The 27988-nt window shown below is 31.6% G+C and overlaps 1 protein-coding gene across 5 annotated transcripts in view; it reads right to left on the reverse strand.

Moving 5' to 3' along the window:
• Positions 1-27988, reverse strand: part of DDHD1 (DDHD domain containing 1) — a 64719-nt gene that overhangs the window by 17195 nt on the left and 19536 nt on the right. For 2 of the 5 annotated variants that reach the window (XM_016142151.2, XM_016142153.2), the window contains exons 2-9: positions 27659-27832; positions 27014-27034; positions 20406-20507; positions 18355-18483; positions 17109-17256; positions 11410-11516; positions 8052-8158; positions 898-1160 (exon numbers count right to left, since the gene is read on the reverse strand). In XM_016142151.2, coding sequence (XP_015997637.1) covers positions 898-1160; positions 8052-8158; positions 11410-11516; positions 17109-17256; positions 18355-18483; positions 20406-20507; positions 27014-27034; positions 27659-27832 — 1051 coding nt within the window. The remainder of the gene's footprint in view (positions 1-897; positions 1161-8051; positions 8159-11409; positions 11517-17108; positions 17257-18354; positions 18484-20405; positions 20508-27013; positions 27035-27658; positions 27833-27988) is intronic. The other 3 variants (XM_016142158.2, XM_016142155.2, XM_016142152.2) reach the window with 2 other exon arrangements.

Raw genomic sequence — 27988 nt, forward strand, 5'->3', positions numbered from 1 at the left:
CAGAACAATGTTCCCTACTTATATTTATTAAACAATGGAACTATTTTTTTTAAAAAGTACAGTTTATTTTCTAAGACGCTTAAAAAAAATTTTTTTTTACTATATTTTATATCTAAAATGCTGTTCTGAGGCTTGCCAAAATGACATTTTCTTTTGCAACTGTCGATTATTTTGCAACTATAAATTTTATGTATTTAGCCTATGGTACTTAATAAGATTCTAAATGAAATCCTTAGGCAACTTTCATAAGACTAAAACAAATCCAAGGCTTTCAGAGTAAATTGGTTTTTATATAATGCTATCAAAATGAGTGACATTTCACTCAAAATTTCTTTTCCACTGTTCTATTAAAATCAACTGGACATTCATTAAGAAGACAAGATGAGCATGCAATTACAGATGAAGATAGGAATGCAACAAAGAACTAAGAGAGTATCAGGAAGGCCACAAGCGATCAGATAATTATAAAATCTGTCAAAAACAGATTTGCCAAGAAAAAAAAGAGCTTTAAAATTATTTCAAAACTAGTAAGAAAGGTACAGGCCCATCTTTAAGATCAGTAAAACTACAAAGTATTACAAACTGATAAACATTTTCAACAAGGATTCTACACAGTGACTCAGCTTGGAATGTTTTAGATTTCACTGCTAATAAATTGTGAAGGATATATAGAAGGAAAAAGAGCAAGATGAAAACATCATTTATTTTATGGTATAGGGAAATGCATATAATTAGCAAGAAAATTAAGTCTCTGCTTGATTGAGCAAGTTATATAATAATCTTTGTACCCTGAATATATTTTTCTTTATCATGAAAAATCTTAAAGATTTTCTCCTAAGAAGTCCATCAATTCCATGAGGATATTTTAAATTATTTTAAGAGACTAGGGTACTTTACCGTCGTTTTGTTATATAGAGTTCATCAAGAAGATGTCGTTCTTCATAGCTCATCCATCGTTCATCAGGCAATTCTTCTTCCTTCTGCAGCAACTGTTCATAGAGTCGAACTGGATTCCAGCCAGTCATTATGTCATAAGTGATTACACATCCCAATGAATGTGACACTATTGAGACTTTTCCCCCTTTTTCTTCAAAATCTTGATTCCGAGAACAGAAAAGGGAATATAATCGATTCAGCTCTTGCTGAAGGCCTTTAACTAGCTGTTTAAAACAAGAGAACATTATCATATTAGAGTAATCACTGACCACTATAAACTTTATTTCTAAACTCAAATACATTAAGAAAGAACAATATACATTACTGGCCAAATATACCTAGGTTATTAATATTAACTCAGGTGCTTCAAAACCTTGCACAAAATAAAATGAGGTATATATTATAATCCACAGTATCACTAAACAATAAAGGTAGATTGCCCCCACACAGATCCTTCCACAGACCTTAAACTAACTATATGAGCCAGCAGTTGAGCAAGTTAAAAAAAAAAAAAAGTTCCATGCAAATTCCAATAAGATTTCAAAAGAGCCCCTGAAACTGCAACTTACTCACAAATACTTAAAATTTTTATACCCTGTAGTTTTTAGGCTATAGTAAATTTTACAAAAAGAGTATCTGAGTTTATGATAATAGGTATACTAATATATTATATTATTACACTATGCATTTAGATAAGAATAAAGTAATGAAACGTCAATGTTGATCTATTTGATATCTCAAAATTCCTATTAGGTTGACAACATAGAGAAGAGTAAAAGTTGTTTTATATGGCTGGAAAACAGGGCTTTTTAAGTTTTAGAGGTTAGTAATGTGGAAAGTATCTTAGTCATTTTTCTTGGAAATTTAGCTTTAATAAATATTACTGAAATATTCTATAAAGTCAGAAGAATGAGATTCTTTTGTTTTCTTCCTATCATTTTTTACCACTATTCGATTATAAATTTCCTGTTTGATATGCAATTTCTCATTTCAGTACTTCTTAATATGCCAGCTGTTACTCTGACATACACGTATTAGCTATACATTGCTTCCATTTTCAACGTTATTTTATCTCAAGAGACAACCAGACTTCATCAGATTTTACTGAACATCCTCTACTTGTTGACATAAGGTGAAAATCATTTGAAAATTCATGCTTGGCAGGATTAGCAGGGACGTGAATGAAGGCATGGTGTTCTGACTGTTGATAACTCAGAAGCTATGACACAACACACTGAGGGTCTGGTTATAACTACTAAAAGCATGTACTGGGTCTGATAAAATATATTCAGCCAAAACAAGAAGAGAAAGACAAGACAAGCTGGTAGCATGTGAAAGTATAATAAGCTGCCTTTTCTCTGCGTAGGAAGGCAAAAATTTTTACTTTAATTGGATATATTTTTTTTTTCCCCAAGAAAAGCAAAAGAGTTCCATGCTTTAGTGCAACAGTTCTCCAGCTTTCAATGTGCACCAGAATCACCTGGCAGGCTCATTAAATACTCATTACTAGGGCTCCATCACAGAGTCTCTGATTCGGCAGTTCTGGGGACCACACTTTAGGAACTCCTGCTTTAGTGGCAAACGTATATAAAAGCCTTTTAAGACATGAGCTGTAGGTAATGCTAGTCAATATAGTTTAAAGAGAGGGTAGTGTGACATGAAATTACATGCTTTGTTTGAAGTGAGCTATAATGTAATGTTTTGGATTTGGCTTTGATAAGAATACCAACTAAACTTTAAAATTTTATAATTTTCTTGATTTACAATCTATGTAAAGGGAGGTACAGAAAAAGCTAGTTTAGATAAATTCCTCTAAAAGCAATTTGTTAATAGTCTTTACCTTAGAAGGCCTGATTTTAAGACTCACCACATAAATATAGAAACACTAAAAGATATATATGTAAGTAATCTCATTAGCAAAAGATACCTCATATTTTTATATTTTTTAAATACCAACCCCTCCAAATTAAAATTTAAAATTTCAAAAAAGGAAAAGATCTATCAGTATCTCTACCAATGACTAACCTATTTCATATTTCAAAATTTTAAAGCATCTCTCACTATACCTTATACTTCCTTAGTCCAGCAATCATATATGGACAACAAAACGAGAGTAAATATTCAAGACAGAGAACATATACCAGACATTAAAATATTTCACCATGGAGTGAAACAGAATGGACAGTTTCTGAAGAGCTGTTGCTTTTATCTGTTTTAATAATTATATACTTCAATAGAAGTGGTCTTTGTATCTTCTTCTTAGAACTTACCTAGACATGGTAGCATTTTTAATCTTTGACTATAGCTCACACATACAGAGACATTTGTGGTCAACACATTATGATATTGAAAGTCAACTTTTAAAATGGCTTTGCACTATACCTAAATGCTTTTATAAATCATCCACTTAGCAGCAAAAGGAGAAATCCACCTACCTCTATGTTGCATCCAAATAGTCTACTCTAATTAGCATTTTTTTCCTATTTCAGTTTCCCCTTCTCCATTCTGATCCTATTATACTCTCTCAGCTAGTATCCCTTTGCGACCAAGTATATTCGTTTGGGATATGTGAACTAACATTAATGACATACCCTATTATCTTAATTTTATTAGCTCTACAATATCACCTAATCAAGTCAGTTAACCTCTTACATAGTAGGCATTAGGAGGCTTTTCAAAATTTTAAAAGTTTCTAATTCTCATAACCACTACTCAAAAGTTAAAATTTATGAAGAAAATCAACCCAAAAGAAAAAAAACGAAAACAAAAACAGCGGTTTTAAGAGAAAATCCAACAAACACAAAAATATGGCTGAAGAATATAATTAGTCTTTTGTCCTTGCTCTGGGAAATTTTAAAGAGAAAAAGTAATTTAGATAGTTTTAGTCATACATAGCAATTAATTAATTTTCAATTAATAATGGCAAGATATTTCCATGACCATTCTCCTTATAATTCTTCATTATTAAAAGCCATTGAAAAGAGTTCAGATGCACACAGGGTGTACAGTTTTGTCTGGTATTTTCATGTTACTTTAGGGTTAAAGCAAGGGGGCCAAAGGCTCTCTAATGGTGTCTTGAAAGTCTGACAATAGTTATTTTTTAAAAATTGGTCCACTTTACTGATTTACATATAAAACTTTTTCCCTAACCATGGGTTTTTAGAGATTATTTGTACAATCACTAATTAGGATCTTCCTATGAGCACCTCAGAATTTCCAGTGAAAGACCACAGAGATGATCTAATTTAAACTGCTGTGAATGGAGGGGTCCCTTCAGCAGCCTCCCTGAAAGGTTGCTCAGCATTTACCCCAGTGAGTACCTCCATCCTACAGTGGTCACTTCTATTAAATTTTTTTTCTAGTTTTATTGATATATAATTGATACATAACAACATATAAGTTTAAGCTATAAAATATGTATACATTGTAAAATAATTACCACAATAAGTTTAGTTAAAACCTATCACCTCAAATTATTTACAAAGTTTTTTCCTTATGATACTTCTACTTTTTTTTAAAAGGCAGCTTTAATTATAACAAAGTTCTTCATTAGTAAACAAACATGTTCCTTTCTATATTTTTTATTCATGGATCCTTAATTTACTTTTGGAATTAAAATATAGGTCCATTCCATTTTTTAAAAATGGTAGCTTTGAAATACATAAAGACATATATACTTAATCACACTTGAAAAGCTAAGGCCAAGGAATTGTATTGGGAAATTCTAGTCAATATCATTTAAGGAGTGAGATTAAATATATATATTTTTAATCCTCATGACAACCTTTATCTGTAGGCATTTTATGTCCGTTTTACAAGTGAGGAAGCTGAGAAACTGAGAAATTTGATCTAAGGTCACATAGTAGTTGAGTGGCAGGTTTTGAATCTCTATTTTACTCCAAAGGCAGAGGAGGAGAAAAAGGCTCTTTCATATGCCTATCAAATAAGGATCATTATTCACCACCTAGGCATACTTAATCATAAATGACCCCTGCTGGCTGTTACTTATCACAAGTTCCCTAAGAAAACATATACTGTTTAAAATAATTTATTCTAGTATATTGCCTAACACCAACCTTGATTTGCAGTAGTTTTCATTTTTAAAAAAGGACAATTTTTGCCCACTTCTCACTAAGATTTTGTTGTTTTCTTTCATTCTTTACAATGCCTTAGCAATGTTTCCCAAACTTCTCTGATAGCATCACCTGGGGAACTGTTAAATATACAGGCTCCGCCTCAGACCTACTAATTTAGACTCTCCAGGGAAAGGACTTTTTGTCATTCCCTTTTCTTAAATTTTTATTTGGAAATAATTTCAAATTCATAAAATGTTGCAAAATAAGAATAGTATAAAGATCATGCACATATCTTCTACCCAAAATTCACCTGTTGTTAGCATTTCATCTTATCTTCTTTATCACTTTTTCTGTTTCTATAGTGTGCATACTTGTGTGCACGCGTGCGCACGCGCACACACACACGTGCACCCCCTTTTGTGAACTGAGGATATATTACAAATGTCGTGGTCCTTTATCCCTAAATACTCCACAGTGTATATATATCCTAAGACTAGAAATATTCTTTTTCATAACAAATTTATTTTGATTGAATATTTTATCTAATCTAATATTCAAATTTAAATCTTGTCAGTTGATCTAATAATATCCTTTGTAGCATTTTCTCCCATCCAGTCCAGAACACAACCTAGGATGAGATGTATTTAGCTATCATGTCTCTTTAGCCTCCTTTAACCTGGAACATTTTCCACAGCCATTCTTTGTCTTCTCTGATATTGACATTTTAAAAGAATATAGTCCCATTCTTACGTTTTTATTAGAACTTCCTCCTTTTGTGTTTGTCCGATGTTTCTTCAGGATTGGAATACTGCAGAAATGATGCTGTGTCCTGAGTGTCCTTCAGTAATACATAGTAAAGGATGTTGCCTGATTTCTCCATTGTATACCTTTGCTCCTTTTTTCAACTAATAAGCAGTCTATGAGGATACACTTTAAGACCATGCAGACATCCTGTTCCTCATCAAAATTTTACCCTCAATTTAGCATCCTTTGATGATTCTTGTCCAATCTTCTCTTACCTAATCCTACCATGACAGCTGCAAACTGAAGATTTCCAACTACAGCATTCCTTCCACATTTACCAGCAAGCCTCTAACATTCTACTATAAACGAAGGACCTCCCCTCCCCAACTTGTTTACCTATTTATAAATGTCATAGACTTATGAACTTTTCAATGATTTATAATTCCTTTTTACGTTATCCTTATTATAATTCTATATTAAAAGTACTACTAATTTCTTACAATAAGTAAGAATAATGAATAATAGCACCAGAGGAAAAGACTGGGTATTAGGTATGCTCATTAGATTGGGGGGCGGGGCGGGTCTTTGTTTTCTGGCCCTTTCAGTAGACAGAGGTAGGAAATATATGCATGTACATACAATATACACTTTTAATATATAGATAATATCTATATAACATCCACATATTTTCAAGATCATAAATTCACAATAATTCCCTCAATTCCAATGTCCCCTTTCCCCCAAGGGGTTCTTTATGCCCAAGTGACTGTTGTAATTACAAATGTTTGGAAAACACTGCTAAAGATTGCTGATGAATCTCAAAGTCTTCATTGCTTTTCCACAAAATTCAACTGGATCAAAAACCTAATTTAACTTATCTATCAGTTTCCTCTTTCTATTGAATATCTGTTTTATTCAATTCCATTCTGAGAATAATTACCTTTAAAGATATAAGAGCAAAGTAGAAAGTGACCATTTTCTCAGTCATCATTAGCCAATGGCCAGAGCTTTCAGTCTGACACTTTTTCTAGTTGTTGTTTTTGCTGTTAATGTCAACTTAAAACTTGTAAAAAGTCCTCATTATTACTTTTGGGGGGACACATTTTAGTCTTGAACATTCTAGATACCTGCTTAGGAGTACTACCGATGATATATGTGTGTGTGTGTTTATAAGGCATACACATATGGAATGTGTTTATGCGTATGTGTATAGTAATATGCTCACAGCCATTCTCTTTCCTTTTTTCTCCTTACTGGTTTCACTTGCAATATTACATATAGTTCAATTTCTGAGCTTCTGGAGCATACCTAACGATGCCCACTGCACATATGAACTTGTACATTATTAGTATTCTACTTCATCACCTAAGCTTTCCTAGGTTAGAATTAGGTCCAGAATAGCAGTTCTTCTTGTAGCTTCTTTTGCCATGTAGCTTTGTTTTTTACTGGTGTCAATCAGATCAAGGCAGACTTTGCCCAATACTGGTGTTTGGCGATGAGGGGCATAGAAAGAAGAATGGTAAAAATCCTAAAGGGATGGTAGACAGAAGAAAAGGAAGTTTCTATGGCACGTAACCAAACATACTTCTGTAGATAAGTAAAGGATGTCCTGAGTGAAGTCAGGGAATGACTACAAATGAACAAAATCAGAAATGGATGGCTTGGAGCAGCACAGAACAGCTCTACTGGTTATTACTCCTTGCACCAGTTTCCTCATCCTTCAAATGAGGGCACTAATCTTATCTACCTTGTAGGGTTTTGCGGAGGATAACTCGTGTTAGGAAATTAACAAGGTTATTCCTATGAAACAGAACTCTTTTTCTCTTACCAATAAAACGATAAAACACATTTGTTAAAGATTCTCTCATCTGTCTGAACAAATTTTCACCCTTCATTCCCCTTTAGGGTTATCTTTATGATGCATAAGTAACATTGCTATTTGAGAATCCACTACAGAAAACAAACAACAAAAACAAGTCTATTATATACAAAAAATTTGAAGGAAATTTCTAACTCTTTTGTGAGGACAATAATCAGATATAATGAATCAGATTTACGAAAACTGATATTTTTCAGAGCTATTTTTAACCACTCTCCCACTTCCAAGATTATTAATTTTATTAAGGGTCTCGATGTGCAGTTTGAAGACTATCAAATTCACTATTAAATATAGGCTATTTATAGATTAATAGAGTCCTATAATTTCTCATTTACTTGTATAAAAACAGCATAAAATGTTAAAATTCAGGACACATGAATTTTACTTAACAGTAATAAGATAATCATGATACTTACTTCATCTCTATAAAGTGGGCTAGTATAATACATTATGTCCATTGCACTGCTGTTCAACATATCTCTTAAACCTCGTACTTTGTCAGGAGTAATGGAATCAACAGTGTCTACAAATAAAAAACAAACAAAACTTACAGAAGATATGTTTTAGGAAAAAAAATAAATTGTAAAAAAAATTATACTCCCTGAAATAAAAAGTCTTTAAGTTAATATATTCAAGATTAGCTTTGGATCTAATGAATTTTTCCTTCTTGCAACATATAGCAAAATAAAAACTGTAAAAGACAAAAAGGGGGCATGGGAAGAAAAGGAACATTAAAGAATGAAGGCCGTTATCGAACCTATAAAGCCTCACCATTTTTGTACGTATTGGCTTTTACATGACTTTCAGGGAGCACCCAGAGCAAAACCAGGCCATCTCTATTCCTGTAACAAGGGACACAATCTCACGTTTTCTGTACCTCCTTTTCTGTTTCCCCTCTCTTCTTTTTTGGCCTATGCATCTCAGGCCTGGCCATAACCACGTGGAATGCCTAGAGCCACTGGTGGCAAATCAGCAACAAACTGAACAGTTTCCCTCTCCTTTACATGTATCTCTCTTTAGTGAACCAAAGATTCTATGGGCAAGAGCTGTCAAATTACAAACATGCGCAAAAGCAAATCAGCAAATCAGTAAACAAGATAAAGTTGGTGTAATTTACTTAAGAAAAAAACTATTACATAACTGCATTATAAACACATTTAGCCTTCTGTGAGTTACAGCTAACCTATGGAAATTCTACCATACGAAAATTATTCTATTAAATGCCTAATAAAAATGATTAGAGATGCAGAAAAATCTGCATTTCTTATAGAAGTACAAAGAAGTCCTATGCTTGGATGAATATCATGGTATAAAAGCACAAAGTGGGCAGAGAAGGCTTATATTTTTAGTCTAGTCCAATTTCTCTTATCTTCGTTTTTCACTGCAGTATTTAAATCATTTTATTTTTATTTATTCCTCCCCTTTTATACAACCTAATAACAACTATAAGGCAGTAATTCAAGCAAAACCTAGAAGTCTTTTCAAAGATTTAAAAGAGAATATTGTGGCTATTCATGGGTAGGTAGCACAACAGAGTCATAGCCTGTGCTTATTTTAAATTGTAAAAGTAAAAGATGTGACTACCATGCTGGTAAAGAAGTTTAAATGTCATTTTAATGAACTTCTTAAAAAAAAGATTTTACTGTGAAATACATATACATACAAAAGAAGGTATTTCATGTATATGTATAGCTGAAAGATGATTTATAAAAAAAAAAAAACAACTTAATTTAGAATATTGCCAGTATCTGAAAGCCACAGTATATCTTTAAATGATCACATGCCCCCTGCTCTCCCACCTCTAGAAGTAACCCCCAATATGAAGTTTGTGTTAATTACACTCTTGCTTTTCTTTATAGATTTCTTTCATGTCTGTTAATAATTTTGGACGATTCTGTGGCACTTATCATGTGTCAGAGCCTAAATATTTTATTTCATTTTGTCTATTTCTGAACACTATGTAAATTGAGTTATCGTTCATAGTTTGTTGCACCTCCAATATCATGTTTCTGAGATTCAGCTATCTACTAGAACTTAACTCCCCCTCTTCCTCTTGATTTGTATCTTGTCTATTTTGGGGCCTTTGCTCTTTCATAATAATTTTAGAATCAGCTTGTCAAGTTTCATGAAAAACTCTGGGATTTTGATTGGAATTATATGGAATCTATAAATCAATTTAGGAGAGTTAACATCTCTAGGATACTAAATTATCCATTCTAAGAAAATTATCTTAAGTTGTATTTAATATCGACTAACAGCTTTTTTCATTTTTAATATAAATATACATATTATATTTATTTCTAGGAATCTTTTTTTATGCTATTTCTAATTGTGCTGGTATATAAAAATGCAATTAGTTTTATATATAGATCTATTTCAGAACCTTGATAAATCGTCTTATTAATTCTAATTATTTTTCTGTAGATTCTTCTGGATAGTCTATGTTAAACTGCAGGACATTTAGTAGTGTTCACCAAGAACTGGAAAATTGGTTGCTATGAGCAAATCCCTCCCAACCCCCACATTTGGTGTCAGAACTATTTAGAAGAGAAATAGTGGTGCTTTTCCTTTAGTTTCTTTCACTCAGCATAATGCTTTTAAGATTCTATAATAGCAATATAAACCTAATAGAAAATTACAAACTTATGTGTTTTATTAATTGTTAATTTACCCATGTTGTCTACATTCCGGAGCAGCCTAAGAAATTTATCAAGGTGACTGAGAAAAGCCCCCAAAATAGTGAAAGATAGTGTATTTACACTAAAACTTTATATATGATTGTTATTGCTAAGAAGTCTTTTTTGGTCACTAGTTTTTGTTCTGTTTTGTTTTTTTTTTTACTCATTATAACTTTTGATGCCATTTTGGTTTATAAGCTATAACTGATATTCCTAACTGACTCTGAGACAGAATCACAGACCTGGAAGAATCCTTGGAAATCATCCAGGGAGGCAGTTTGGCAAAGTGATGAATAAGGGCTCAGGCATCGTACGGACCTAGACTATGCCTGCTATTTTTAGTAAATTCAACTTTTACTAAGTTTTAGTTTCCTTAACAGTAAAATAGAGAAAATAAAGTAGGTATTGCATAGATTTGTGAGAAAATTAATGAGGTACTACATGTAAAATGAACTAGAGTGCCAGGCATACAGTAAAGGCTCCACAAATGGCAGCTGCTCTTACATCTAGAAAGACTCATTTTTCAGATTATGTAAATAACTTAAACATTCTATTTTAATGGTTTTACTACTAAAAGAATACAACTTTGTTTAAGAAACACATAGTTTGGCTAACAGCTCTTTAAGAAAGGAAACAAAAATGATTTTATTTAAACAAATATATTATACAATTTCTCCACATTAGATTATAATTCACCAGTTCAGGGAGTGCAGGAATAACAACAAAAGAAAACAAAAAACCTGATATTTTATCTTCCAAAAACAGGAAAGAAAATGTAAGCTAATAGAAATTGTGACAATACTTTAAAGTACTGACAAGTTACTTTTCTGTTAAAAACTTTAGAAAAGGTTTTGTTCCCTCCACATGCCCCTTAATCCACAGAGTGCACGCATGAAAACTGTGGTATATGTGAAATCTATGGTCCAAATCTGTGGTCCAAAATGACATAGTTCGACACAAGGGATTTTATTTTCTTAAATAATCCAGAACAAAGAGTGCATACACCTCAAGACAACCAAATGAAAGACCTTTTGTTCCCAACAAGTATCATTCTGTTGTCATTGGCTAAATCATTTAATTTCTAAACAAAATGTACCTCCATCAAGAGTAAGTTTTGACCGCCACTCAACAGGTAGAAATTCAACATGCGTTGCATAGTTGGAAAAATGCCTTTCTTCTATTTTTCTAGCAGCCTCTCTCATCCTAAAAATAAGAAAAACAAAAGAGAACTTTATCAGAGTAACTTCACCTGTTTTTATATAGTATAAAATGTCTTTACTTATAACATTTCCACTTGCTTATAACTTCATCCAATTATGTTTCTATTAACACTATGCAATGCAATAGTTAGCAAAATTAAGACAACTTCATTTCAAAGTATATTTGGTCCATGCCAAATGGTCCTTCATATTTGGTCCTGTCCAAAATGTCCATGCTTAAAAAAATGTTGCTGGATTTAAACAGCCCATAACATTTATCTATAGTTTTGGTTTACAGGATTAATACATAAAAGATACCCTCATGTTTTATTGGTCCAGTAACAGTGTTGTGGTTGTATCCCCAGTAATAACCCTTTTGCCTCGGTAGCCTAGCTGGTCATGGCACATAGGTTGGCATAGGCCAAAAGTCTCCATGGATGTTTTGCACAGGACGAAATGTCTGCTAATCTCATGAATAGCACCACCACAGTTAAGATACAGATTAATTCTATCATGCCCCCAGACTCCATCATGCTTTCCCTTTATAGTTGCAATTTCTCCCCATAATTCTTTAAAGTAAATTCCAGACACTGCATTATTTCATCTGTAATTTAGTATATATTTCTAAAATTTAAGGAAAATATAACCTATTCAGTACTATTATACGAAAAAAATGAATAATTCTTTAATTTCTGCAAATATATAGTTCAGTCATCCCTTTCCCCCAGTTAGATTATAAATGTTAGTTTATAATAACATTGAAACTTTTTTTACACTTGTTTGAATTGAACTCCAAATATAGTCCATGCATGGTAATTGGTAGATGTGTCTCTTAAGTGTCTTACTCTATAGGTTCCTCTCTCTTTTTAGGTTTGTAATTTTTTTTTTTTCATCCTGCAGAGTTTCTCAGAGTCTAATTTTTAATGACTGTATCCCCATGGTGTTATTTAACATGTTCTTTGTCCACTATTGCCTGTAATCTGATAGTAAGATATAGAGTAAGATATAGGGCTTTTATCAGATTCAAGTTCTACTGTTTTGGCAAGACTACTATGCCATAGGTAAATAAAAACATGAAGTTTATTCTCTTTTTTGGTGACATTATGATGATCACTGAAGATCCATTAGTTTATTACGGTTGCAAAAAGGTGCTTCTTAAACGCCATTACTTCTTATACTTCTAAAAAGAGAAATTTCCTCAAATCAAGTATTTGGCTACTTTGTGGTACAAATAGTTTCTGAGAAAAGGAAAGCTAAATGGATAATTCTCCCCTTTTAGTAACAATCTTCAAAAATACTGAGTTGTTAGGTATTACGTGTTTTGACATCATTACTAACTCATAGATTTAAAAATATCTAAGTGTTTAAACCCACTGTAAATATTATCTTTAATGATGCTCAAATTGTTCTCTTTTTTGGTCAGTGAGTCTTTTCAAGTTGGCTTTTGTGTATTTTTGACATAACCTCACTAACTGTGTTCCTTTTTAAACAATTCAGTGGCTTTGAGTATATTCAGAGTTATGCGATCATCACTATCTAATTTCAGGACACTTTCATCACCCCCAAAAGAAACACCATAAACATAGCAGTCAGTTCCCATACTTCCTCCCCACAATCCTTGGCAACCATGAACCTGCTTTCCGTCTTTATGGATTTGCCTCTTCTGTATATTTCACATAAATGGAATCATACAATACGTGACCTTTTGTGTCAGGCTTCTTTCATTTAGCATACTGTTTTAAGATTCATCCATGTTGTATCACGAATCAGTACTTCATTGTTTTTTATGATTGAATAACATTCCATTGTATGAATACATCATTTTGTTTATCCACTCATCAGCTGATGGACATTCAGATTGTTTCCATTTTGGGGGCTGTTATAAATAATGCTGCTATAAATATTCTTTAACAAGATTTTGTATAGATGTTTTCAATTTTCTTGAGTATAGACCTAACGGTGGAATTGCTATGCTACTTTTACATTTAACTTTTGAGGACATGTCAAACTATTTTCCAAAGCAGCTGTACTATTTTACAATACCGTCAAGTAACATATGAGGGTTTTATTTCCACAACCTTGCTAAGACCTGCTGTCTTCCATCTTTCTGATGAGTCATCCCAGGGGGTATGAAGTGGTATTTCTCTCTGTGGTTTTGGATTGCATCTCTCTATTGACTAATGATATTGAACATCTTTTAACTTGCTTATAGGCCATTCGTATATTTTATTTGGACAAACGTTTATTCAAATCCTTTCCCCATTTAAAAAATTGGGTTATTTTTTATTGTTGAATTGTTAGAGTTCTTTATGTATCCTAGATGAAAATATTTAATTTGCAACCTACCATTCTGTAGATTGTCTTCACCTTCTTGAGAGTGTCCTGTGAAGAACATAATTTTAAATTTTGACAAAGTTCCATATATCTATTTTTTCTTTCATGGTGTCTACTTTTGATGTCATGTCTCAGAAACCACTGCCTATTCCAAGTCATGAAGATTTACTCCTAAGTTTTAACAGTTTTATGTTTTAGCTCTTTGACTGATTTTGAATTTCTCTATATGGTATGAGGTAGGCGTTTAACTTGATTCTTTTGTATGTGAATATCCAGGTGTCCCAGCTAAAATTTACTAAAAGGCTATTCTTTCCTCATTGAATTGTTTTTGCACTCTTGACGAAAATCAGTTGAACTCTCAATTCTACTCTATTGATGCATATTTATCTGTACACCAGCCAGTACCACAACATCTTGATTACTGTAGTTCTGTAGTAAGTTAAGAAACTGGGAAATGTTAGTTTTCCATCTTTGTTCTTTTTCAAAATAGTTTGGCTATTCTGTGTCCCTTGCATTTCCATGAAAATTTTAGGATCAGATTGTTAATTTGTGCAAAAAAGACAGGTGGGATTTTAATAGGGAGTATGGTAAATTTGTAGATCTAGTTGGGAAATACTGTCATCTTAACAACATTAAGTCTTCTAATCCACAACCATGGGTCTTTTCCATTAATTTAGGTCTTCTTTACTTTCTTTCAATGGCATATAACAGTTTTCAGTGTGCAAATCTTACACTTCTTTTGTTAAACTTATTCCTAAGTATTTTATTCTCTTTGATGCTAAAGTGGAAATGCTTTCTTAATTTTCAGATTGTTCATTGCTAGTGTATACAGAATATTGACTTTTGTATATTGATCTTGTATCCTGTGACTTTGCTGAGTTCATTTATTAGCCCTAAGTGTGTGTGTGTGTGTGTGTGTGTGTGTGTGTGTGTGTGTGTATTCCTTAGAATTTTCTATTTGTAAGATCATGTCAGCTGTAAGCAAAATAGTTTTATGTCTTCCTTTCTAATCTGAATGTCTTTTATTGCTTTTTCTTACCTAATTGTCCTGGCTGAAACCTATATTCAACTGTTGCACAGAAGCGTCGGGAGAAGACACCTTTGCTTTGTTTCTGATCTTGAGAGAAAGCTTCTAGTCTTTTGTTGTTAATGTATAATTTTAGCTGTGGACTTGCCCTCTGTCAAGTTGAGGAAATTCCCTTCTGTTTATAGTTTCTTGAGTGCTTTCATTGTGAAAGTATGATAGATTTTTCTGCATCAAGACCATATGGTTTTTTTTTCCTTTTTTATTCTATTACTACGGTATAGTACCCTTGTTTGATCTTTTAAATATTGAATCAACCTTATATTCTTGTGATAAATCTCACTTGGTCATAGTGTATAATCCTCTTTATACGTTGCTGTAGCCAGTTTTGTTGAGGATTTTTGTGTCCATAAGTAGTATTGATTTTTATTCATAGGAATATTGGTCTATAGTTCCCCTCACCCCCTTTATGATGTCTTTATCTCATTTTAGTATCAGGGTAATAACTGCTAAAAAGGTAAGTTGGGAAGTCTTCTTCCTTCTATTTTTTTAGAGAATTTCTGAAGAATTGGTGCTAATTTTTCTTTTAATGTTTTGTAGAATTCACAATGAAGCCATCTGGTCTTAGCCTTTTTCTTTTGGAAGGAAGTTTTACTTGTTAGAGGTTGATAGGGATTTTCTATTTCTTCTTACTGATTATCATATCAGTTTGGTTTGTGTCTTTCTGGAATTTGTCCATTTCATCTAGGTCACCTAATCTGTTGGCTTAGAATTGTGCGCAGTATTCCCTTTAATCCTTTTGATTTCTGTAAGGTCAGTAGTAATGGCCTCTTTCATTCCTAATTTTAGTAATTTGAATCTTCTCTTTTTATTCTCGGTCAGTCTAACTAAAGGTTTCTCACTTTTGTGGATCTTTTCAAAGAACAGAAATATGCAGACATCTTCCTCATTGTTTCATAACTTTATAGTTCTCTACTATATAAATAGCTGTAGTTTATCAACCAGTCTCTTACTGTTGAACATTTGGGTAGTTTCCTACTGCAATTAATAGCCTTGTGCATATAACTTTCTGTATTTTTGCTTATATTATCCTTGATTCAGAAGTAAGTTTGCTCGGCCAAAGAATAAATGCATATATAATTTTGATAGATATTACCACATTCTCTCTCCTTCATTGCTTTCCACCAGCAGTATGAGAATGCCTGTTACCTATAGCCTGGCCAAAAGAGTATCCTGTCAAATTTTTGGTTTTAGATAATCTAGTAGTTAAGAAATGACATTTTAATGTAATTTTAACATACACTTTATGAGCATGGTTGAATATTTCCTTTTCTGGAAAATGGCTGTAACATCTTTAGCTCTGTAAGGTAGACGGACATTTTCCCCTTTATTTTTAGAAGTCCTTTATATGTGAAGAATGCTAACAGTTTATCTGTGATATAAAGTGCACATGTTTTCTCTCAGTTTGTCTTATTTTATTGCCATATGGCTTTTTTTGGGATGATATAATATTTATCTATATTTTTTCTCACTGTTTCTGGATCAAGTCATTGGATAGCTTTTTCTACTCCTAAGGGTATACAAGAATTCAAACTCCCTCAACTCTACCTTTTAAATCCATAGTACTTGTATAGTTTCATTTCTAATGTCTAAATGTGATCCAACTGAAATTTATCTTAGTGTGAGAAATGGACTCAATTTTATTTTTTATCCATATGGTTATCTAGTTAACCCAAAACTAGTGATTTCAACCATGGGTAATTTTTTCCTCCAGGAGACACGTGGCAATGTCTGGAGATATTTTTTTGGTTGTCACAATTAGGGATTCTATTTGCATATAGTGAGTAGAGGTCAAGGATGCTGCTAAATATCTTACAGTGCATAGATCAGCCATTCATAACAAAGAATTATATGGTCAAAAATGTCAACAGTGATGATGCTGAGGAACCCATTTTGACTTACAAACTAAGAAACACTACATTTGCTTATAATACTGTCCTTTTATACACAAAACTTACACAATTCTACACTCCAAGAATCACTACCATAGTTCTCAAGTGGTTACACATGCAGACACTGATTTTGGCAAGAAGCTATTTCTACTAAATCACTTGGTTGTAATTATCTGGAGTGATTCTTAAAAACAGAAAAAGAAGGAAAGGAAAGATGAAAGAAGATAGTGAATACTGGAATTTGGATTCTACAGTAGTTGGGGAATGTGTTCATCGAAGAACTCACATGGCTGTATTTTTGATAATTCTTCCTTGGTCCATCTTCTGCCCAATGCCATGTACAACAAATACAATATGGGTAGTCTGTGATGGCTTGTCTTCTAATGTGGCTTCTTCTACATAACCTCTATGAAGTCTGGTCCCACTACTTGATGCTGTAGACAAAATATAATTCTAAGTTCACTATTTATTTCAGAAACAGCATTTTCACAATATATTAAAAAAAAAAAAAGAAAAGAAAAGAAAATAGTATAAAAAAATTCTGCTAGGTTGGGAAGGGATAAAATTTGTAAGATGATGTTATTGATTGGCTCTGATATAAAGTGTTAAATTGGACAGGACACCAAAGTCAGAAACCATAAAAAAAAAAAACAAAAAAAAGGAAGGAGGGAAGGAGGGAGGAAAGGAAAGGACAAATTTTAAACTTCTATAAAAAGTACCATGAAACAAAAATAAAAGATGACAACTGGGAAAAATTTTACAAAATATGAATGACAATACCATAAGTTAATTAAGTGAATATACAAAGAAAGCTTACCAAAGAGTGAAAATGCAACCACTCAAATAGCAAAATGTGCTAACAATATAAGGTAATTCACAAAGCAAATACAATTGACTATTAAAAATATAAAGATATTCAAGGACATCTCTTATCAAAGAAATTAAAATAAAAATGGTATAATAAAAAATTATATCAGACTTGACAGAAAATTTTTTTAAATTTAATTTTTGACATTGCTCTCACATCTTCCATTCAGTTTTTTGTTTCTTTCAGTCAAACTTCTTCAAAGAGCTGTCTATTAACCCTTCCTCCATTTCTTCACCTTGTACCTAAGCTTCAATACATGCCAATCTGGCTTCTGTCCCATCAATCGATCTAAGTCACCAATGACTTAATTTCACTAAATCCAATGGAAAATTTTCAGTCTCCATCTTCTTTGATACTATGTTTCAATGGCCATGTTTTATTTTCACACAACTGGTTCTGGTTTGATTGCTCTTATGCTTTTTGAAGTATAAAAGATATTTATTAATCTTGTCAGATCATTCTAAATATATAATTATTTACTGATGAATACATGTCAACTCAATCACCTTAATAAAAGTTTCACCTAGCAGAGCAGTAACTATCATTAAATTTAATACATATTTAAAATATACTAAAAATAGAATTTGAATAGTCTATTCTGAACATAAGAGAAAAATTGAGATTCTCCAAATTTTGACAAACTATAGTAATATTTAACACCTACCTTTAGAAAATCCTAGTTTTTGGGTAACTGTTCTTGCAATCTTAGATGTTGTTGCATCACTATAAAGATACACTTCATCCACACTGTGCCAGTCCACATGGTTTCGACTCAACTTGAAACTATGAACAGCTGTTGCAAAAAGAAAAACTAATTTTTAAGGTCTCCAAGACTAACTTTCTTTGTGTGAAAAATTATAATACACAGGTTTTTGAATTGATGTTCAAACTCGGTTAAGTAAAAAAACTATTTCATTGAAACACACATTGAGGTGAAGTAAGTAATGGCTAGGAACTTTATAAAAGATTAACCATGTTATAAGGAATGGCAAGGTGTTAGAATGACATGGAATAACTGGCTTAAGGGCCATAATTTTAACATCTAACACAGAGTTAAAACATTTTGATGATTAAAAAATGGCTTTCACAGGTGATGTGACCATTCCTCAGGTTTAAGAGCTATACACCTTCATGAAAGTCCTAAATAGCTTTGATGCAGAAACTTAAATTCCATTTCTTCTGTTGATTTTATTTTTGGATCTGTGAAAACTTCACTCACTACAAAACAAGTCTCAGAGGGGAAAAAAGTTTACCTTTAAACTAGGAAGAGAATAATCTACTTCATTAGAATATAAGGTATTTTTGGAATGGATTATTACAGCCAATTATCACTAGATATTGCTCACCATAACAGAAATCCAAAGAGAAAGATGTTTTAATAAGAAATCGAATAATTTTTTCTACTATTATGTTCAAATCAGTATGATTATTGCATTTCTGTTAACAGAGGTATGCTTGGTGAAAATGAGCTCTAAAAAGAAAAAAAAATAACAGATCTATATGCTCCAGAAATACATAAGCTCTGTGAGGCAAGGACTATGTCTTGATAATTTTGAATCACTAGCATCAAACACAGTTTCCTAGCATAGTGCCCGACATGTATCACAAATTTAGTAATGCTTGTGAAAGCAATAGATCAAAAAAATTGTCATAACATGTCCACCAATTCATAATTTGATAATTCTTATGAAGAACTTAAACTTTTCCTCTCCATCTCTGGTATAGAGGTAAGAAAAATTCACATACCCATCTTCAGAAAACCAAAGCACTTTCAAATCATTACGCTTGATTTTATTTCTTAAAATCCTCTTTAAGCAAAATTTTATCTCTCATTATATATAAAGACACAGAAGTATAGAAAGATTAAGTGACTTGACACATAACTTGCTATTGGCAGAGTCAAACTCTTCTGATTTGAAGATGGGTTGAAAATAACCTCAAGCTAGACATGAAAGGATAATATATATATAGCCTTGGTCAAGATCTAAGATCCTAAGACATTTTTTTGTGAAAATCTATTTCTTACTAGAGCACATGGAAAAGTAAATCCTTTCCAGGAAAATGTACTTCTTAGTTATGTTACAAATGTGATTTCAAAAATTTATGAAAAACCAATTTATATTTTACTCACCTGCCAGGACACATTACTAACACTGAATATAAGACCAAGATACAATTAACATAACAATGTCTTCTGTTCCAAAGAAAATGTATAAACTCGGCTTTATAAATAAAAGAACTTTTCATAAATTAAAAAATCTTTTGCATAAATTTAACAATTATTTGCTTTTCTATGTTCAATCCAATTCACTATGTTAAGCCTTTTTATGTAATGTTTCTAAACCACATTTTTGTTAAAATAGTTTTGAACAACATATGGTTAAAACACTGAAACTACAAGATCAAGATATTACAAGAACAGTGTTAAGCCAACATTTCCTTCCTCCTTAAATAATCCACATACTATTTTAAAGTAAAACATTTTACTATTGGTTAACATCTCATTATTGGACTACACACATTATTTACAAATGTTTATGCCATTTATAATTAAGTAACACAAAAATAAAATAGCACATTGGATACCTTTCTATGCTTTAAACACTAATACTAACAATTTCTATGCTTTAAATACAACCGAATGCTCTAACTACAACTAAATACTATAAGCCAGGAATATAACTACATGGAGAAATAAAACTACATTTACTGTACCTTGGGAACGCTTTCGTTTAAGACCTGCTGCATCTGTACTCTCCTTAAATCCTCTCCATTTGAACAGAGAAGGGAGGGAGAAGGGAGGGAGGTGGTAGACAACTAAGGAAGCAAAAAAACTGAGCTTCAAAGTAAATTTTAAATGAGGTTTTGCTACTCTGCCTTTTTGTTGTAACAACTTTAAAAAATGAGTTGTATTTGACAAACATTATTCTAAATGCTTTATTTATACAATTTTTAATTTAAAATCAGTGAAGCAAAACATTAATGTTTATCAAATATATGCTCTACTTTTACTGAAAAAAAGGCAAATGATATCTAAATTTATCAAAGACAAGTATGCAATCACCATTTTTCATGTCTGCGTAGAAAGAATAAAAAAATAGAACATGGCATTTTTATATGTGCATGAGATTTATAAACCCCATCTTTACAATACTAAGGTTATTTACTCTCACCAAATTTGTGACAATGACATAGCCAACAGCTGATGTGTAATGTAATAAACAACATCTTAAATATTGAATGCAGCTTTCATGAGAAGATACCACAGTATACATTCCAGTAGATGCTTTCCATTACGGAAGTATAATGGAGCCTTCTCACAGAAACAAAATATCTTTTGCACAACTCTGTTCAAGTTATTAAAAGACTCTTAAAAATGAAACTTTGAAATCAAATTGGAAGCTCTACCTTTAACTGATCTTCAATGATAAAATAATGAAAGATTAATAGTGACAGAATAAGAAAAAAGGTCATTAGTAAAAATATATGCTGTGCCATCTTGTAAGCATGGAACAGACAATACTGAGTAAAGCTAAACAAAGATTTGATATTTGGCAAGTCAGTAGATAACCTTAAATTGACATTTTCCCTGTCGAATACTGTTAGTTACGCGACAACAATTTTTTTTATATATTTAAGTAAGCAATTGTTTTAAAATTTACTTGATCTTGAACCTTACAAATCAGTTTCTTAACAGTTCGGTTAATGAACTACAGGACTTCTATGATTTAGTTCGAATTTGTTCTAATATATTTGATTTTCATCTTCACTCCCTTCTACATTAATGTAACATTCAAAGGTTAAATACTGCTCAAATAGGAAAATATTTAGTTCCTGTTGTATGGTATTAGACATATAAAAATCTGCTGTATACACAGATAAAGTATACTTAAAGATATGTGCAAACAAGGCAACCGAGAAATGCTACAAGGCACCTAATAACTATGTAAAACTAGACATAATTAAATGGCTATAAAAAAACTATAGACTAGGATTAAAAACTGGGTCGTAACATAAGCAGTATAAAAACATTTCATTGTCACAGAGGGATGGAAAATGACAACCAAAACAATTTTCCTCACAAAATGTTTCCTCGTTCATGTGTCTTCTGGTCAGTTTCTGAGTAGATGTACCACTTGCAAGAAACATTTTTAAACAAAGATTTTATTAGAAAAAAGCTGACAAATCCAAGTAGATCAAAATGGCCTAAATTTGAGAATTTGTTACTCAAAGAAATAAAATGTAGATTCTCTAAATCTACTAATAAAACTAATGTGAACCAATTCCATATTTGCTAAAAGAGAACTAATGGGAAACATATGGACCACTGTACCACACTTTAAAATTATGCAAGTGCTTTCAGAAAGCTGGTCAAAATGCAAAAATGAAAGGCTTTCCTTTCTTTAGAGATTAAAAAACCCCAAACACCCCGATATACTAAAAACAGAAAAGCATGTTTATTTAAAACATTTTTACAAAATTAAATATATATGGTTCTTTACTTTCTTATCAAAGTTAATTCTCATTTTCACTTGAAAGTCATTTGCTCTATTTGTTACATCTTGTTAGCATAGTTAGAACTTAATTTCTTCAACCCAAAGCACAGAATTAGGTGCACCACCTAAGTGTAGTAGAGACAAAAAGGGCTTACTATCATTCCAAACGGGGATCAACGTTGTTTAAGGAAATTCAAGTGCCAGTAAGCATTACTTTTTTTTTTCTAAAATAAAGTTTTAGTTAGGAATTCTTGTGTAGTGTTAGCAAAAGTATGCATAAACTCAAAATACAAATGAAAATGCTAAATTATTAAGATGCTAATAATGTTTAATAATTTTTTCTTTCATATACTAAAGTCTTACAGAGCAATGAAAATGATTTAAAGTACTAAAATATAGTATTTTCAATAAATAGTCTTACTATAACTCATCTCTTAAAGAAACTTTCTTCACTATATAATTCTAAAAGCAAGAGAGTATCCAAAAAGGGGTTGTGAATGACATACTAAACCTTAGAATGAAGCAAATCAATAACTTTTCCTTTTAGGTAGCCTGGATAATCTGAACTTTAGGAGAAGTAGGCTTTCACATCTCAAATCTGCCAACTATAATGAGTGAACTTCTGGCAATCTTCTTGGATCTCTGAGAAATTAAGTTAGATAAATTTATAAAAATGAAATACTAGCTAAAAGCTAGAAGGTAACAATCTTCTAATCCTTCTCCCTGCTTCTCTCCTGTCCCAGTCTTTTTGACTTATAAAATTCTATAAAGACAGTGTGGGATATCCTTACCCAGCAACAGTGATAGAAATATGCACTTTACACACCAAATTGCTAAATGTTGTAAATCCTTATAGATTTACCAGCATCTGTGCTGTCATAGCACTCAATTAGCTTAAACAGTAAAAAGTCCATTTTTTAACTTTCAACACATCTGTGACATTCTATTAACAGTGTGACTCATGCAGACAGCATATATTTGGATCCTTTATTCCTAACAAATTTGTCAATCTCTGCCTTTTAATGGGAGTGTTAGTTCACTTATATGTATTTACTGGAGTTCTCGATGTGGATGAATTTAGGTCTACCATTTCCCATTTATTTTTTCTTGGTCTTATCTGTATTTTGTTTCTTGTTTCTCCTGTCTCGGTTTCTTTTGAGTTAATTAAATATTTTTTTACTATTTTAATTCCTCTACTGTCATTTTTAAAAACAAAACCTTTTATTATGGAATATTAAAATTTTAGACTTACAGAAAGTTGTAAAAATAGTATAGAGTTAACATATCTCCTTCATCCAGCTTCCCCTAATGTTAGCATAATTATAGTACAACTGTCAAAACTAAGAAATTAACATTAGTACTAATATTATCAACTAAAATATAGATTTTACTTAGATTTCTCCAGTTTTCTTACTAATACTTATATTTTTTTGTTTTAGGATCCAACCCAGGGTACTACTGCTGTCATGTTTCCTCAGTCTCCTTTAAACTGTGACAAATTCCTCAATCTTTCTTTGTCTTTCATGACCTTGACACTTAAAAAAAATTCGGCTTTATCAACATATAAAAGACAAATATTTAACTATTTAAAGTGTACATGGTGGTGATGAGGTACTTATATGTTGTGAAAGGATTCTCTCCATCTAGTTAATTATGACCTTGACATTTTTGAAGAGTTCTGGTTAGTTATATATTGTACATTGTTCCTCAATTTGAGTTTATCTGACGTTTTCTCATAATTGGATTGAGATTATGCACTTTTTAGCCAGAGTGAGATGCAGGACTAACCCTTCTAGTCCAACTGTTTTTATTAATTCCTGATTGGATAGATAAACTATAAAATGAGTGAAACACTAATCTAGTGGTAGGTTGAAGTGTTTACAAAATTACTTATTTGAAGGCCTGATTTCATCTGTATGATTCACTCCAGTAAAACTCTATGATTTCATTAGTTAGACTGCTAGATAAATGTCTCCCAGCCTAGGAGAAGGGGTGGTAAGAGAATTATTTTAAATTTCAGAGAAAGTAAAATTTAGATTAAAGTATCTAAATCACAAATCTTACCTTGTATTCTAAAAAAGTTATATTAAACTTTTATCAGTCTATTTAAATAAATGTGTACTCTGAGATTAGTAGGAAAATTTATAAAGAGAAAATACTAAATATATCCAATTTATTCATGGCAATGGCTATCGTAACCAAAACACAGGTAAGGTCAGAAGAAAAAAGAATTAGTATTTTATTTTAATGTTCTTCAAGGCAAGAGCTCTGTTTACTTTCTTAGAAATTCTCCAGAACACTTAACAAGAGTTCTTAAATATAATATTTTAAAGTGTTTTTAATTATTAAATGAGATTTTCCCAGAAAACCTTAGATGAATAACTCCACTGTGTACTATAATCACCAACTCTATTCCAAATCTCTTTTCAGAATGTATAATATTCAATGTCTAGTGTGTTATCTTATACTTACTCTTTGTAATTGTTCTCATCTGTAGGCTCTGTCTTCCTCAATAGGTTTAAAACTCCTTGAGGATAGAAACTATCAATTTCTTTCACAAAAGTGCCTAGCACGGTATTATCTGCATGTGAAAGCACTCAAGATCTTCTGACATATAATATGAAGAGTCCAAACTTTATCATATATATATGACAAAATTTAGGTGGAAAAGGTATTTCTCCTCCTCAATTTAACCCAATAAAAATTTTAGAAACTTGGAGGTGAGAAGCAAAATAATCAAAAGATTGTGATTTTTTTTATCTTTGTAGTTGCAGTAAATTTGAGTTATTTTTCCAACAATGGTAGCTTTTTGAACAGCAAATGTTCTTTCCTTAAGAACAGTGATCATTTTCAAATGTACTACCAAATTTCCCAAAATCTTCAAAATCAAATGTCACAACTTAACATATAAATGTGTTTTACATAATACTGAACAACAAATAAAATAGTTGGAAATTTGATAACTATATACTGAATTGAACTTACAATCTTTGTTAATAATAAAATATGCTGATACTTTATATGCTGTAGTATATTTTAAAAAATCAATTTTTCATCTGATGAACCGCAAAGAAACATCATTTTGAAAGATTAGAACACAAAAATGTAATAGTTTAACACTTTTTCTGTTATTACTAACCAGAATTTTACTAGTCAGTGTATATTTTTAAAGCTAGCAAAAAATATAATATCCTAGACTGATACTCTAGAATCAATACACACACTCAAAGGCATAATGAAAATCTACTCATACAAATAAACTATGTTCTTTCAGAATTATTTAAATAACTGGCTCATAAAATTAGAGCACTTTGAAAGAAAAATATTCTGCTACATTTAACATTTTAGTAGGGAACAGAAGAGAGCACATGAAATTATAATTTTTATTTTAATAGAAACAAGATTCTAAGTAGTTGGGATCTAGAAATGAAACAGCTTGATGATTAACTTCCACAGGATGAATTAGCAAGTGGAAAAAAAATGGTTTGAACACAGTATGAAAAGGGGGAACAATCTAATTATATTTTTACTATTCATACTCATCCTTGTTCTCCTCTAAGTTTTTTATTTTTTTTTCATGTATTAATAGTGAAGAATTTGGGTGGGTAAATTGGATTTGTTAAGATAAACTGTCATTTTTTTTGAGGCAAGACATAAGGAAAATTAATAGAAAGGAAAAATCCAGAATTCAGTCTTCTCCAATAGCAGTGAAATTATAGTAAAAAGTGTTCATTTTGGTATAAATAAGGAGAGGCTACAAAATACTTTCGTCACTAATAAAAGATCACAGATATATAAAATTTAGTATGTGTGCCATAACTAAGTATTGTCTCTATGGCAATCTGCAGGAATGCAGATATAGCTCTTTTCTGTAGATCCTGAACTGCTCTTTACATATTGAAGAACCTTGAGCTTGGATTTTACACTGAAATAATGATATATTTAAACGCAGATTAGGCAAATGAAATATTTAGAATGAAATATTTAAAATTCCTAGAGTCTACGGGCATGCTACCCTGAACAAGCCTGATCCCATCTGATCTCAGAAGTAAGCAGAGTCAGGTGGGTTAGTACTTGGATGGGAGATCACCGAGGAAGACCAGGTGCTGTAGATGTAAAAAATAAAAAATAAGGGATTGTAAACTGACAAAGTCTTTGTAATCTGTGAGGTCAACCAAGGGTTCTCTCACCTAAAAATAACAAACAAACAAACAAACAAATAAATAAATAAATAAAATGCCTAGAGTTGGTATCTGGCACATAATAGACATCTATTATTATATATATTTGTTAGACTTAATTGCTGATTTCTTCAGAAGCCACAACTTTCCTCAGTTATGTAGACTTTTACTCAACTAGATACAAAAGATATTTTAATTTGTTATAAGCTAAACTACACAGTTTCCTTGCTTGTGTGTGTTCGTGTGTGTGTGTGTGTGTGTGTGTGTGTGTGTGTGTGTGTTCAGAGAGAGATAAAAGAGTAAAGAAGAGGAGAGAGAAAAGGCTTGGGATGTTACTAACGATAAGAAAAAAATAAGTAAATTTAAAGCTTATTGTTTTGCCATTAACTGTGAAAACAATTACTTTCAACCACAAAATTCATTTCTTCCAAGCTACAGTCTGTGAATTACTTGACTACTTGATCAATATTGAGTTTTTCTGCTTTAAAAATAGGGGAAGGAAAAACATTACTCAATTCATTAGATTTAGTCTGGCTTGCCAAGAAACCTCCCAAATAAAGGCAAGTATGAATGAAGAAATGCTTTTAGAAAAAAAAAAATCTAGAGAAATCTAAAAGTGCTAATCCACCTGTACTGCTATACTCACCAGAATAGTTGATCCCACTGCCTGCATAAATGGAACAATAGAAGTATTTTTAACTTTACCACATATTTTGAATTTTATTCAAAAGCGGGCACATAACAAAACACAGTAATCTTGGCTATTATATAAATATTTTTAACTACTGCAAACATATTCAAATGCTGAATAAGGAAATGTAAGAACTAGATTGTTTAAAATTAAAAGATGATATGTTTATCAATATAGAGACATCTAGAGATACTTACACAAAAGAAATTAAAGTTTTTTTAAACTTCAGAAAAGGAAACAACCTTAAAATATTAACAAAACTACTCTTTTGATATGACAAGGAATGTTTTTTATAAGTTCAATTTTCTTTGATAATTGAAAATAACTGAAATGGATGAATTCAGAGAACCATTATAATAATTTGTCATTTATAGTAAATCATGATAGCTAAAGTCTTGCTATTAAACATATATTAGGTAAAATAAAAGGTAGTTCAGAAATTGTTTTAAAATTTTAAACAATTATCAAATTTAAAATAATGAGAAATTTTATAAATTCTAACACTCTTAAATTAATTACTATGTCCAATTTAGGCACCACTCTAAAAACTTTATTACCAACTTACTTGGTTTACATATTAAATGTATTAATTGGTCTTACCGTCTTTTCCATCTACGGATTTTGACACTTCAAGATCAAAACTTTCTTGCATCTGCTGACCTCTAAAACATTTGAGATGTTCTTGCTCAATTAAATTACTTTCCTCTTCTTCTAGAGGCTGCCAAGTTCCATCGATAAACCACTGTCCACGCATTACTGGTATTTTATCGGCCTCTAAAAGAAATCACAGAATCATACATTTTAGGATCTAACCTCCCAGAAGGAGACATAGTAACTACATTTTCATTTCTTGCTACTGCTGTGGCAAAAACAGATTTTCATGACTAAAAATTTTCAAATTTTAGATTTTAAGCCATAGGATATAATTTT

This window comes from Rousettus aegyptiacus, unplaced genomic scaffold (assembly GCF_014176215.1).
Source record: "Rousettus aegyptiacus isolate mRouAeg1 unplaced genomic scaffold, mRouAeg1.p scaffold_m13_p_3, whole genome shotgun sequence".
Lineage (NCBI taxonomy): Eukaryota > Metazoa > Chordata > Mammalia > Chiroptera > Pteropodidae > Rousettus > Rousettus aegyptiacus.